General features: G+C 39.8%; 1 protein-coding gene across 1 annotated transcript in view; it reads left to right on the plus strand.

Moving 5' to 3' along the window:
- LOC121955513 (steroid hormone receptor ERR2-like) overlaps positions 1-13,582 on the plus strand; it is a 170,576-nt gene that overhangs the window by 68,924 nt on the left and 88,070 nt on the right. The window contains exon 4 of the mRNA XM_088089222.1: positions 6,844-6,990. Coding sequence (XP_087945348.1) covers positions 6,989-6,990 — 2 coding nt within the window. The 5' untranslated portion in view covers positions 6,844-6,988. The remainder of the gene's footprint in view (positions 1-6,843; positions 6,991-13,582) is intronic.

Here is a 13,582-nt window from a genome sequence, read left to right on the forward strand (position 1 = left end):
TTTTTATACCGCTACTTTCTGACGTTTGATGGAGGAGGGACCGAAAGGAGAGCCCGAATCATAACAGGCCGCTGCACCGCACTCCGACTGAGACACAAAAACATGAACAGCTTTGAGTTTTATTTTCGACAACGTTAACAAACAGTTATATGGAGTTGGAAAGTTTTGAGTTAATATTGTCGCCATTTTTTTATTGAGGCATTTGGAGTGTAGTAAATGTGTAGTCCTGTAATCCATAATTGGTGTTTTGTTTTGTTTTTAAATGTTTTTGTATGTAAATAGTGATCTTATACAGATCTCAGCTCAGTTGATGTTTCCTCTGGTTGTCTGTCATACTGTATCCCGGGTCGTGCAACCTCTAGTGGTAAATTGTGGTACTTGCAGTTGACTTTTTTTTCATCCGACATCATCAGAGTTGATGAATGCATATTCATACACCTTTAGCATAATGTTTATTGCCTTCAGAAACATACAACTCCCATGTTTGCTTTTGATTTTCCTCCCACAGGCTGATTCAAGTTGTTAAAAGGCAAATGTAGACTAACGCAACTGTCAAAACTAAGTTTAGGACTTCAAATATTAAGCCTAAAGTTTATACATTGTCCGTGTGTTAATTAGGTTTAATAGGAAAAAACAAGAGGGAATTTAAAAGGTGAAGTGTGTAGGATTTAGGGGGATACATTGGCAGAAATGAAGTATCATATAATGTTCTTTAGTGTATAATCACCTGAAAATAAGAATAACTGCATTTTCATTTTTCGTTACCTTATAATGAGCCAGTTATATTATAAAGGGAGCCGGTCATCATCTATGGAGATTGCCACAAAGCAAACACTGGCTCTAGGGACATTCATGTTTTTGCATTGGACACTGTAGTCACCCAGCTGGTACTGGATGTCAGTATGATATCACGAAGACAGTGGACTCTTACATTGCATAGACATTCAATTTTGGTTGGAATTAAAATTGGGTTGAAAATACTTTGAATGTCCCAAGATGTTAGAATTCGCCATTGTGTGCATGTTAACATTATGACATTTTGCAGGCATTGGGTTTTGGTATCCATGCCTTATGACTAAATGTCTTTATTTTACGTCAAGATGATGTTGGCATCAGACAATCAGAATATTTGGATTTTGGTTACTTAACAGGATAACTTAAAACCAACAAAATATAAACGTCATCGGCCAATAGTATTCTATTCATAATTGATGTTGGCATTAGCAGTTGTCCTTACTTTGAATTTTAGTACCCTGATGTCATGATCGAAATTCAACCAAATATCAAAGTCTAACAACATTTATGCCCAGCTGGGTACCAACCCCTCTGTGGTGAACAGTGCTGGACAAAAACTGATTTTTTAGTTAATTATACTTACTACTTACTTAATTATTACGTAGTTTATTTTAAGTTTTTTATGCACACGTGTTGTACTAACCATAAAATGACAATAACTGGGTTTATAGACTTAACATATACATTTCCGTAAAGATCATGTCTGAAATCCACTGTTGGCTTTTTTCTCCGCTCTTCTTTGGCTGGAGCCCTCTCACAAAGACCCGCACAATACAGGACAAGCTCTCAAATTACAGAGATCCTTTCAGACACTGTCTGGCGACATGATTGCATTACTGTTCAAAAGAACCAAAGTTTCTCTTCTGTGGGTGCAGATTTTCCCATGCCCTCTGCAAACCACCATCCGCACAAAATTCATTTTTATGTTCTGATGTCTGACGGTTTATTTGCAGGCCCCTTAGTTATTTTATCTTTCTGATTTTTTTCCCCCCGTCCACAGTCTGTTTTATCTCTATTCATAGAGCATATCCACATTCTCAGACCTATTTTAGGTCAAAGCTCACTCAACCACTGGAGGCCCCGTACCCAAACATGGGGTCTGGTATTTCACTATGTTTCTTTTGCCCACCAGTTTGCATAGCAAGAATGATTTTGTAGAATGTCCAAACTTGGTAAATATTTTTGCTTTGAATCAGATGCCCAGGTGCCTTTCTGTACTATATGCAAACTTTCTGGCTCCATGGAGTTGAAGATGAATATGACTTTTATATTTACATATTTTGCCAGAACAAGGTCATTTCTTCCTCAACTCACCGTAATACTTGAATGAAAATGAAACTTTCATAGATCTCATACTCTTTCTTGCTAGTCTGTTATTTTTCTCTTTGAACATCACTGTGTCTGTGAACAGTGCATGATGTAGAGACTAACTTTGACGCATTTTCATTATCTATTGAGCATTTTAGGAATGTCAAGGTTTTCCTTTTGCTGCTTCATTGACAGTTGAATAAAAATGGGGTTTGAATCAGCAGTGCAAAGCAAACTATGTTGTCAGTTAATGACTGAGCTCTTTGGTATCTGTTGTGTAGTGCTTTGGTCAGGAGGTAGGAACAGTCTTGCTTTTCTGTTTGTTTTTCAGATATTGGTTTCCCGTAATGTCGCTCTGAGTTCTGGCTGAAAAATCTTCATTCATAACTTTGGCTGAGTGATGTTTAAGTGATCCAAACCCAAAATGAGTGTCTTGGCTTTTTGCATGATCCAAGAATGAGCAGGGGATGGGATGTCTTCATAGCCATTGTGAAACTATTTTGAGACAAGAACCCTGGTCCTTGGTTATCCCTCAGACACTCCACACAATCCTCCATCTGGCCTGTTTCCACAGTCCTTTGGTCCTCTTTGTTGCATTGTGCTTGCTCTCAAGAGCAAAGTTAAAGGAAACTGTGACACAGTGTAAAGTCATTCATGATTTTTCTGTCTTGCCAAGTGTGTAACACTTTTGTCTTTTGTTTTGTGATTCTTGTTCTAAAGAAGGATCCTCTTACACTAAATCATTTTCCAGTTTGTGTCACACCTCAGTGAATAGAGCTTAATTTAATGTGGCTTATGTTAAGTTTTTACATTCCAGTGTTAACATTTGGTTGTTCTGATATCATTAGAAGGATTCTTGTTCTGTATTCAGGGTTCAACTTTAACTGTGGTCACAAAAACTTTCTCTGTGGCCGCTAAATTTCATCAGGTCTTTCTTGAGATTGAGACTGCGTGTCTCAGTGAGACTACTAAATAAAAATTACATTAAAAAAAAAAAAATCCCATGCACTGCACATCTTTGGAAACGCAACATTACAGTTCCACAAACATCCAGATTCATCTGTGCCTATTGTGTACAAATAACTTGAGTTTTCAATTTAAATAATGACATATTTTCATACTGGTAGTGTCTTTTCATTTGTCAAAGTGTCACAGTTAATGATAGAGCTTACTATGCAGGATTTTCCTAAAAAACATGTATAGACTCATACAGAAGTAATCCCTCTCAGTCATCACTTGTGACTCACTGAAAGTGTGTGGCGATGTATTTTTTTGCAGAGACTCCGCCCTCTGCCTGTATTTTCTTATTTTATTCATATTTTCTGTGTTTGGGAGGTTTATTGGCATATTCCTCCAAAATACTCGGGTGAGGTTGGGGATTTATAAAAAGGTAGCAACCAGGTGCCAGACTGTAAGCAGCAGGCATCCAAGAGACGCAGTGCCAGAAAAAATAAAAACAAGATACAAACATAGAGAGAAGAAATGCAAAAAAAGGAATCTGTGGTCAGCTTTTACTTTCTTTTTCATTGGTTTGCGTGTTTATAAACAATAACGGACAATCCTATATAGTATACCTTTAAGGAAGCTTTGTTAAGTTGGGTTGAATTGTCTTTTCTGTACTGTTTTTACCAAAGTTTACATTTGTGCCACAAAAAAATGCACTGTGGCCACCAAATATAGGGGCTGGGTGGTCTGTGGGGCCAGTGCTTGAAAATATCAGCATCTATCCCTGGTTTATAGTATGTTGTGGCTTTTTGTCTCATCCTTTGGCAATTACTGTAATGTTGGCAGTTCTCCATTAAGCCAGCAGGTGATGCTGCTTAACAAACAATATCTGCTGACTGTGTCTGTGTACAGACACGAGAGAGCAGAAAAACTCAACATTTTGTACATTTACATAGGGTCATGTTATTTTACAACGTACGCTCAATGGACACTTATAAAGGACACCTGTAAAATCAAATACAACAGCTCAGCCTTCAATTCAAACTTTGCAAAGTGTTCAGCTTTGATTGACATTGTCAGAGAGGTGTTACTTTAAAGGAGGATGTAGCTTTATGTAGTGTTGAAGTGGACTGCTAGTGACTATGGAGCGAGGGCATAGGTCTCGTTTCAGTGGGGAGGACACATATGAAATGGGGGATTTAGGAGCCTGAGCATCACATGTTTAATTTACTTCATTCCTGTGATTTTTTCATGCACCAATGTGTGCCTTTTCACCATTAACTTATGTTATGTCTTTAATTTTATCATTGTGAAAGTCCTCTCCTACTGTCATGTCTTAATTGGAAGTAAGAATGTTCTAAAATTTGAGGGGGAGGTGTCCCCTGCATCCCCCTGCAACCTACATTCATGCCAGGAAATGTATGTTTAACATGCAAAGAAAGAGTCCAGAAAATCTACACGTGAACCAAATTTGCAGTTACATAATTTATAAGATTTTTCTTTAACTTTGAAACGCCACATTTAGTTGGGATAGTATTTCTGCAAAATTAATGAAGTAAAAAAATCCTTATCTGAAAACTCCTTTATCATCATCATCAACAGCACAGTTGCACACTGTACACGACTCACTCTTTTCCTCTGGTTGGGTCAAAAAAGAAAAAAGTTAGTATAAGGCAGAAAATAAGAAAATAATAAGGCAGAATTATAAATGGTCAACTAGCAGCTGTAATTTAGGGTTGAGCATCTATTTCCATTGGTCTTATCAAGTTTGTGTGGAGAGATTTTGTAATGGGTCATGGGCCTTCATCAGGAGGCCTTAAACACACCATCTAATGGACTGGACTGGTGCACAGAAATTATGTCATCTCACACACACACACACACACACACACACACACACACGCACACACACGCACACACATACACACTGTACTATTCCAAACTGTCTGGGGATTCCTAGACATGATCCCAGCCATCACCATCAAAGTTCACTTTTACTCCGAGCGTCCTCCAGTGATTACCTCACTGCTGGGTCAGGTTTTAGTGAGTCATTCTCCGGCAATCTCTCCGTCTCGCACAACACACAGGAAAGGAATGCAGCTACAGACCGGAGGATGAAAACAAAAACACATGCTGGTAGCAATACGGAGGAATATGTCTTCTTTTCGCTGTAATGTAGGTTACATTCCTGCTGACTGTGCTTGTCGAGTGGCAACTGCTGCCGTAGTGCTTAACCTCTTCTAGCAGAGCAGCGATCGGGCAACTGTGTCTCTACAGAACATGTATATTTTGATATTTCAGCGTGGTTCCTATGGAGTAGACAAAGTTCACCGTCTGACCACAAACACACAGTCAGACAGTTTAGACTGGCGAGACAGAGTCAGACAAACCCCAAATACTGAGCAGCATCCCGCCAGATTTCCCCACTACAGCACACTGACAAGCCAGCACAGTAAAGTCTGCTCCGTCTGGGGGTAACAAGCCTATGAGTCATACTTGGGGAGTCAGTTGGATAGGAATGCCAACAGGAGACCCCTTAAACCCACACCAGCGGAGACAATGATGTGTATATGTCATAGCCATACAACTCGGATGACTCATTTGATTTGTCCACCATCTGTGTTAGTCATCGGCTTTCTTAATACATGTACATAGGAAAGGAATACCACGCCGGCTAGACGATGACTTAAGGTGAGATCACGTGGAGTCAGCAAAAGCTTGTCTGTCGCTTCGTCGTTGTTGTGCCTGAGGTTTACGTCCTCATCTTGCTGCAATGCTTGAATTGAGTACAGAAATAATCTGCAGAGTTACAGCCTTATCTCTGTGTTGATCTCCTCACAGGTGTGCTCAGGTTGTGTTTTAGGCTAAGATTTGTTTAGAGTGAGACTTGCTTCTCTGTTTACTACAGGCTAGAGAAGCAGATGGCTTATTCTTAATCTTAAATTATGGTCAGATCTTACACTTCTGTGTGATCGTTGCGCTCCTCTGCCTCGTGAAAGTTGACTGTCCCTTCAGTTTGTTGATTTATCTCTGTGGTTGATTGTGTCCATCAAGGCTTCTCTCTTGTCAGGCTTTTTTTTTTAACTCCCCACAAAAGTCTGAATAACCACTGCATGATGAAAACCAACCTTTTTAGACCACACGTAGAAATGCTAGCAATTATTGACCTCATTAAAAAAAAAACCTCAATAACACTAAAGCAAGACTATGTAACTTTCGAAAGAAGAAATGACATACTGTTCCTCTGACAAACGGAAAGTCTCACTCACAAGCAATAAAATGACCACTGTTCAATTCTTCACCAGCTTTACTTGTTCTCTTATGACGATTAGCTAAAGTTAGCAAACTCTTTCACAGACTTTATTAGCCAGTTTGTTGACTTCATGACTCTCCATTTCTGCCACTGTTTCACTAAGTTTTATCATTAGTCATGTTTTAGCATCCTTTTTTTATTCTGTCTCTGTGTTGTTATCTGGGCTTCTTTGTCGTGTGTTATGGTAGACGGTCCATCCACATTTGCATGTTAGTGCATGTGCGTCCCTGTGACTGTGTACCACTTTCTAGCTTGTCACAGCTGCTCCGTGCTGTAATCATGTGGCGTTACTACTACTGCTTAAGTAATTGTACTTCAACACAGAAGTACTTAAAATTTTTGACAACACCTGGCTCTTGTTCCTGTGATGGTTAAATGCACTTATTGTAAGTGTAACTTGACAAAATCATCTGTTAAATGAAGGGAAAGAAATGTCATTTCATTCATTTTATGTTTTTAATTCATTTAAAATCTGATTTCAGTCACCAGGAGGCAGAAGATCTTCAAACCAGAGGAGAGAGGCACATCCCTGACATGGCTAACGTGTTAGCAAACAGATGCTCGCTTGCAGGAGACATTGAGGGATATCGACATCCCACTGGAGTCGTGTTTCTGGCTACCTGATGAATGTAAGTCCACTATTCACTTCTGCGTTAAATTTGTCTTGGTTTGCTAGTTGTTTGACTGTATTCGCTAAATTTGTCTGTCTGCTGTTGTAATCAGAGGTTGTAAACTTTGTAAAAAAAAAAAAAAAAAAAAAACTGCCAAAAAAACACTAGATGTGTTTGCAGTAAAATGAAAAAAAAACAAAAACAAATGATTCTATATAACTACAACAGTATTCTCCTCACTACATAAATACCCTTCACATTGTCATTTAATTATATAAATATATTAATTGCGTTTAAAAAGGAGACTCCAAATACTTACATTTAGTTGTTTGTTTTGCCTCCTTAAAATCACCTTTGTCATTTGTTCTTTGTGGCTTTTTTGGCTGCTGTGGTCTTGGCCGTGGTCTTTGGCAGGCCTCTGTGACGGCTTGCTTCCATAAGACTGCATATTGTAGCGGTCTGATGTCACAGAGGTGAAGACTGTTCACTTTACATCTGGGTCTGCGGGGGTTGGTGATCTGCTGAGTTAAGGCCTTTTAGAAAGCAGAGGACAAGGTGTCATTGGGCCCCTGCATGAATATGAAATAGCGACGTCCATGATGTTGATTCACACTCCAGACAAATACTGTCAAAGCTAAGGCTAAACACACTTAGCATTTTTTGATTAGCACTCAGTGTGAGTAGGACAGCAGAAAGCTGCTGTGCTCAGTGGTGTTTGTTGTGATTACTAATGGCAGAGTTTCTGCACATGATTGATGGCAAGAGGCTGTCAGCGATTCCAGTTATGATTCAGCTCAAGTTTGGTCATGTTACCAAACTGCGAGGGATTCTTTTTCAGTGACTGAAAGGTCAAGTGTGTTCGATTTAGGAGCATATATCGGCAGAAATGTAATATAATAAGTATGTTTTCTTTAGTGTATAATCACCTGAAAACAACAATTATGTTTTTGTTACCTTAGAACAGGAGTTTATAGCTGCATAGGGAGCGGGTCCTCTTCTCGAGTAGGTAAAGCTGCAACTGGAGCAGCCACATGACTCGCCTACTGTCAGTCTACGATCCGCCTGCTCTGCTTCTTGGTCCAGAAGTGGAAACCCTTAAAAAATGCAGAGTTATCATTTAGCTAGCTATTAAGTATGAGCTTAAAAGTGAGGCAGTTAAGGTAAGGATTATGGTAAAGGTATGGGGTAAAACAGGGATACTGACCTTGCATTTCCAGGGGGGCATTTTTGCAAAATGACAGGAGGCCAGGGGCCAGATGCAGCACCCCCACACATGGTTCTAGGATTTTCAGACACTTCTTGGGACATTTTTTAGGATTTTAGGACACTTCTAGGATTTTTAAGAGACTTGAGAGTTGCTTAAGCAGAGGACAAAATTACAAAAAGACAAAGAGGTACGAGAAATATTCACCAAACAGAAACTGCTTTACTTAGCATTTTTCTTCAAATCACCTAGACTGTCTCTTTTAAAGATCTCTGCAGATAATTTGTCTCCTGGTAAAAACTTCCTGAACAGTGAACACTGAAGGAATTTGAACCATGGAAAGGTTCAGCTGGTTGCAATCTGCTATCCACACCACTAGATGCCACTAAATCGTACACGCTGCTCCTAACTTTTTCATTGTCAGTGTTGTTTAAATGCTGTTGGAGCAAAAGTATAAATCTTTCACCACTGTATTTACTGTTGTTAAGCTGAACAGCTTTATTTAGGAAGGACAGAGAATAAGGAAGGAGAACGAGAGGCTTTCAGTCCCTCTCTAGCTCATCCTCGCTCTTTGTGTGGAATTTCAGAGAAAACCACATCAGGCCTTTTTCCATTTCCCTCCAACTTTAACCCTCCACACCCCCACCTCTCTATTCCCGTAAGTGCAAGTGGGATAATGAGGAAATTGGCTTTTGGAATCGCAGCAGCATTGGCACGCGTGGCAGAAAAAGTGTCAAAATAACAGAAAACAAAAAGGAGCTTTTACTGGAAACTGTCCAGTTTGAAAACAAGCATTGGGCAGTAGATATGGAAGGCCAGAGGTTAATGTCTGTTTCTGGTTTGGACGAGTACAGTGATAGTGTGCAACTAAGACACAGACATAATGTAGGTCTGTGCTCACACATACATAAGTAGCATGCACGCAGACACAATGGTAATGTGCATGTATGCTCTCTCATATACACACACACACACACACACACTCACAGCACTGGCCAGGTTAGCGCTGGCCTCCTCATGCAGAGTCTAGACAGGAAGCTGGTCCATGCCAGATTAGGGATTTTCTCCCTCACACCCTCACACCAACACACACACACAAACACACACACACATGGTTACACTGCTGACAGTCATCTTCTTTCAATATGTCTGTGTGTATTGTGTGCTTGGATGTGTGTCAGAGGGAGAAAAAGAAAGAAAGGGAGGTAAAAACAGAGACTTGGTGACAGAGCCGTGTGTGTATGTGTGTTTATCTGCTTGTCTGTGTTTGTTTGAACAAGTCTCACACAAAATAAAAAAAACACCTCAGCCACAAAGAAACCAGTTCCATGTCAAAAGCTTTTTTTGTTACTCTATTACTCATTTTTCCTCGACTTTCCACCCATCGAAATGATGAGTCTGAGGCGCAGTGTGAAAAGTTCAACTTGTCCTTCCCAGGTACAGGGGCGCACTGCATCCTGTAGTGCTTAGCTAAATTAAACCGAGCCCCTACTGTTCTCATCTGCTCACCTGTAGCCCCTGCCAGGCCCGGCCATGACCTTTGAACCCACACAGATGGGTCTGCATAATAAGACACGGGCACACACGGCTAAGTGCCATCTTGGACATGTTTGATGGGTAGCTCTATAGGACCAGGAAAGTCTGAATACTGGATGTATTGGAATGCTAATGTGTTGACCTTTCTGAGCAGGTGAGGGCGTGTGTGAATGTGTGTGTGTTTCTATATTTCTTTGTGTGGGATTGACTGAGCTTTCAAGTGTAAATACAGATACTAAAAGAAGTGTGTGCTTACTATACACAACCTTTGTCTCTGTGTGCGTTGTTGGCCTGAGGCCAATGGCCCTGTGCCCTGTGTACGGCAAGCTCGGCTCTGCTTTTCACTCTAACTGTATGAATATGCATGGCCTCCTGGCTGGTTAGACATGGCAGTATAGACATGGATTATTAAGAGCTTTCTTAAAAATGTTACATATAGCTGAAAGATAGTTTGTTTTGGGAAAAATATCCACCTGGCCTTCAATTTTTTTTTTTAAATTTGTCATAGGAAGAAAAGTAAGGAGAAGAGGTGAAGTCTCTGTAATCTCAAAAATGTGTTTTTTTCAAGTTTATGTCCCCTTAAATGTCTGACCTTGACAAAACTGACTTGTGTCTGTACAAAGTTTGTTAATAGAGAGGTGTTGTCACATTCCTCTACTGAATGAGGGGATGTCTGTGTACTAAAATCTGAGATTAAAAATGTATTCCAGGCAGCTAAACTAGTCACCAATTGCTATCTAATGCAGTTTTGTTTTTTTTTCTAAGTATTATGTGTGTAAACCATGGTAAACAAAATTATAGTTCAAACAAAACGCTGAAGAGACTTACGGCTGAAACACGTCAGTTTTTGTTAAATGCTTCTCGGTGAGTGCTGACGACTTCTTTTTATTGAAACAAAATCATAGTTTCAGTAAACATATTACACACTTTAAGAATTAGTTCAGTTTGGGGTGAATTTTATTGTTTTTCCTAGATACCTTTTTATGACCTTGTGCTCAGCTTGAATATATGTTGAACTGCTGTTTTTAAGAGGAGGTGCTTTTTGATCCCATAGGCCTCTATGAATTCAAATGAGCATAGTCACACAGACATGGAAAGTCTCTGTAAGTTACGGCGAAGTAAGAAGCAAAACAGTAAAAAAAAAAAAAAAAGAAAAAGAATTAAAATTTTCCCAGAAATTGAACCTTTTCAGTCTGTCAGTTTGGAAGATACCTGCTGTGAAAAATGAATTATATACATAATATATTGTTTTTTTATTCCACCTTCACTCCACCTCAGGACATGAAATATTTAATGTTGACATAAAGCAATCCAAATACTTTTTCATTATATAAGGTTCAAAGTGCTATTTTTAGAAGGTAGTCATCTCCACCCAAGTCCTTCTGTACGACACCACCTGAATATATGAGCATATTTACACCTTGTCTTAGAGAATATATGACATATGTGCACTGGCCACTGCTGCATTAACAGTATATTTCATCCCCTTCTTGGTTCCGTCTGTGAAATGGTCCTCTTCATTTCCCACATGAGTGGTTTTCTTATCATCCTGGCCCCCTCTCTTCTGCCCCAGGGGCTGAGTTAAAGTCGATAAAACACCCAAATATTCTGTTAAACATGGGCGGCCTCTGCCATGTGGCCGCTCCCTGCATTGCCTCTTGGGTAATTATGGTAATAACTCAGCCGTCAGAGGCGAGGCCAGAGGCCCCGGGATGACGAGGTCAGACCGGAGAGCCTGAGACGAGAGGAGTAGCGGCGGCTGAAGCGGGCCGGCGGGGTCAAGGTGAAGCGGGCGGGGCTCTCGCATTGCTGTCCCATAAACCCTTGCTGTCACTTCAGAGGCCGCTGGATGTATGTGGACATTCCCTCTAATCTGTCCTCCTCAACAATCAGGATGCTGATGAGGGATGATGACAAGTGTTTGAGTAGCTCGGTTGTTTGTGCAGCCGTGACTGACAGACGCCTGGTCGGGTGGTCGGTAGGAAGGTCAAAATGTGCCTCTGTTTGTGCTGTTGAAATTAGAGATCACTAATTGTTGTGAGCCGTTAGACTGCAATTGCAAATATTGATGTGGTTTTGTGAAGCACATTGGGCAGTCCACCATATTATTATGTATTTATGTTTTCTTTACTGAGACGGTCAGAAAATCGAGAAAGGCACAGGACAAAATGTTCGGGCGGAATCTGATCCATTATGGGTACATGTGGTCCCAGAAAGGGAGGTGTACACCATCACTTTCAGAAATTAAAATCGACTTCTTTGTATTCTCTGTATTGTCTGACCGCTTGCACTCTGACGACAGTCTCTCGTATGATGAATAACTGAGAAAGAAACAGAACGACTCGACTTCTGGACATTTTTACAGAAGACTGATTTGTATCGTCTGCTCATGGTAGGCTTTGATTTTACACAAACGTTTTATTTGTATTTACACTGAATTATCCATCTTTCAGAGTCATTCATACTGTATATATCTCATAGTTTTTATACAGACATGCAACGGTACACATTATTGAAGTGTAGGTTAACACAGAACTAATGCTAAGATGGAGTTTCTATATATACATTTTAAAAATATAAAAAACAAAAACAAATAACAAAACAGAAAATTATGAATGCAGGACTAACTGCACTGATTCTTCATTTTAAGAGCATATTAAAGGCACAGTTCACCCCCAGAGCAAAAATGCATATTTTTCTTCTTACCTGTAGTGCTATTTATCAATTTAGGTTTTTTTTCTGTGTGAGTTGCAGAGTGTTGGAGATATCGGCAGTTGAGACGTCTGTATTCTCTCTAATATAATGGACTTAGAGGGCACCTGGCTTGTGGTGCTCAAATAGTTAAACAAACTCCTTTGATGATCACGACTCGTTTACTCAAGATAGTCCACAGACCTTGTTGTGAGCAGCTTCATGTACAAATGGATAATATCTCCAAAACTTGTCACTGTACAGCAACACAGGCTAGATTAATAAATATCACTACAGGTAAGATGAAAAATATGTACTTCTGATTTTGGGGTGAACTGGCCCTTTAAGTCGATTCATCAAAAATATTTGAACTATTTTGAAAGGTAGAGGGATTAGAAATAGAAACACCATTGCAAAGTAAAAACACTCAGTTAGTCACTCACTGTGTTTTGTGTGTGTGTATGTGTGTGTGTGTGTTTGTGTTTCCGTGCGTGTACACTTGCGTGCGTGGCCCGTGCCCCTCTTGCATAACCTATATTTAGACTCAGAGTTATGCTAGACGAACAATGACAGAAACACAATATTCCCCCATATTCTCTCCAAATTCTGGTCAGTGGGGAGACCACAGGAAAATGTTACCATTTAATCACCATTTTGGCTTCTTCAGCATTTCTTCCTTGAACTTAAATTTTCCCTTCTTGTGCTACTCCTTCATCACCCGAGCCAAGGCTTTGTCTAGGTCATTCCGGTCTCTTTGCATAGAAATATCCTCTCTGAAGTATAAATTTGATAGGAAGTGGATTGAAGTGACAAGTGTAATAATTTCCAGTGACACACATCTCCATTCAGACTGAAGTTTAATATAAAAGTGATCAGTGCCAGGGCTATTATCACAGGCATCCAGATGTCAGGGAAAATGAGAAAGCTGCATTCAAGGAAAGTATGAGTAAAAATCTAACACCACATTGCAATGAATAACCCTATAATGCACCAAGAAGTTCTCCAATTAAGTTGTTTTAAAACCTAACCAGTATTAATGATAGATATGGTCTCAACCTTGATTTTGCTCCAGACATTTTAATTATTTTTTTTATGTCTCCACACCAGCTATAGCTATAGCTGTGACCGGAGGCATTTTCTATTGAGCTTTCTGTCCATATGTATGTTTATCTTATTCTT

The sequence above is a fragment of the Plectropomus leopardus genome, chromosome 16 (genome assembly GCF_026936395.1).
Source record: "Plectropomus leopardus strain MGB_pleo_1.0 chromosome 16, ASM2693639v1, whole genome shotgun sequence".
Lineage (NCBI taxonomy): Eukaryota > Metazoa > Chordata > Actinopteri > Perciformes > Serranidae > Plectropomus > Plectropomus leopardus.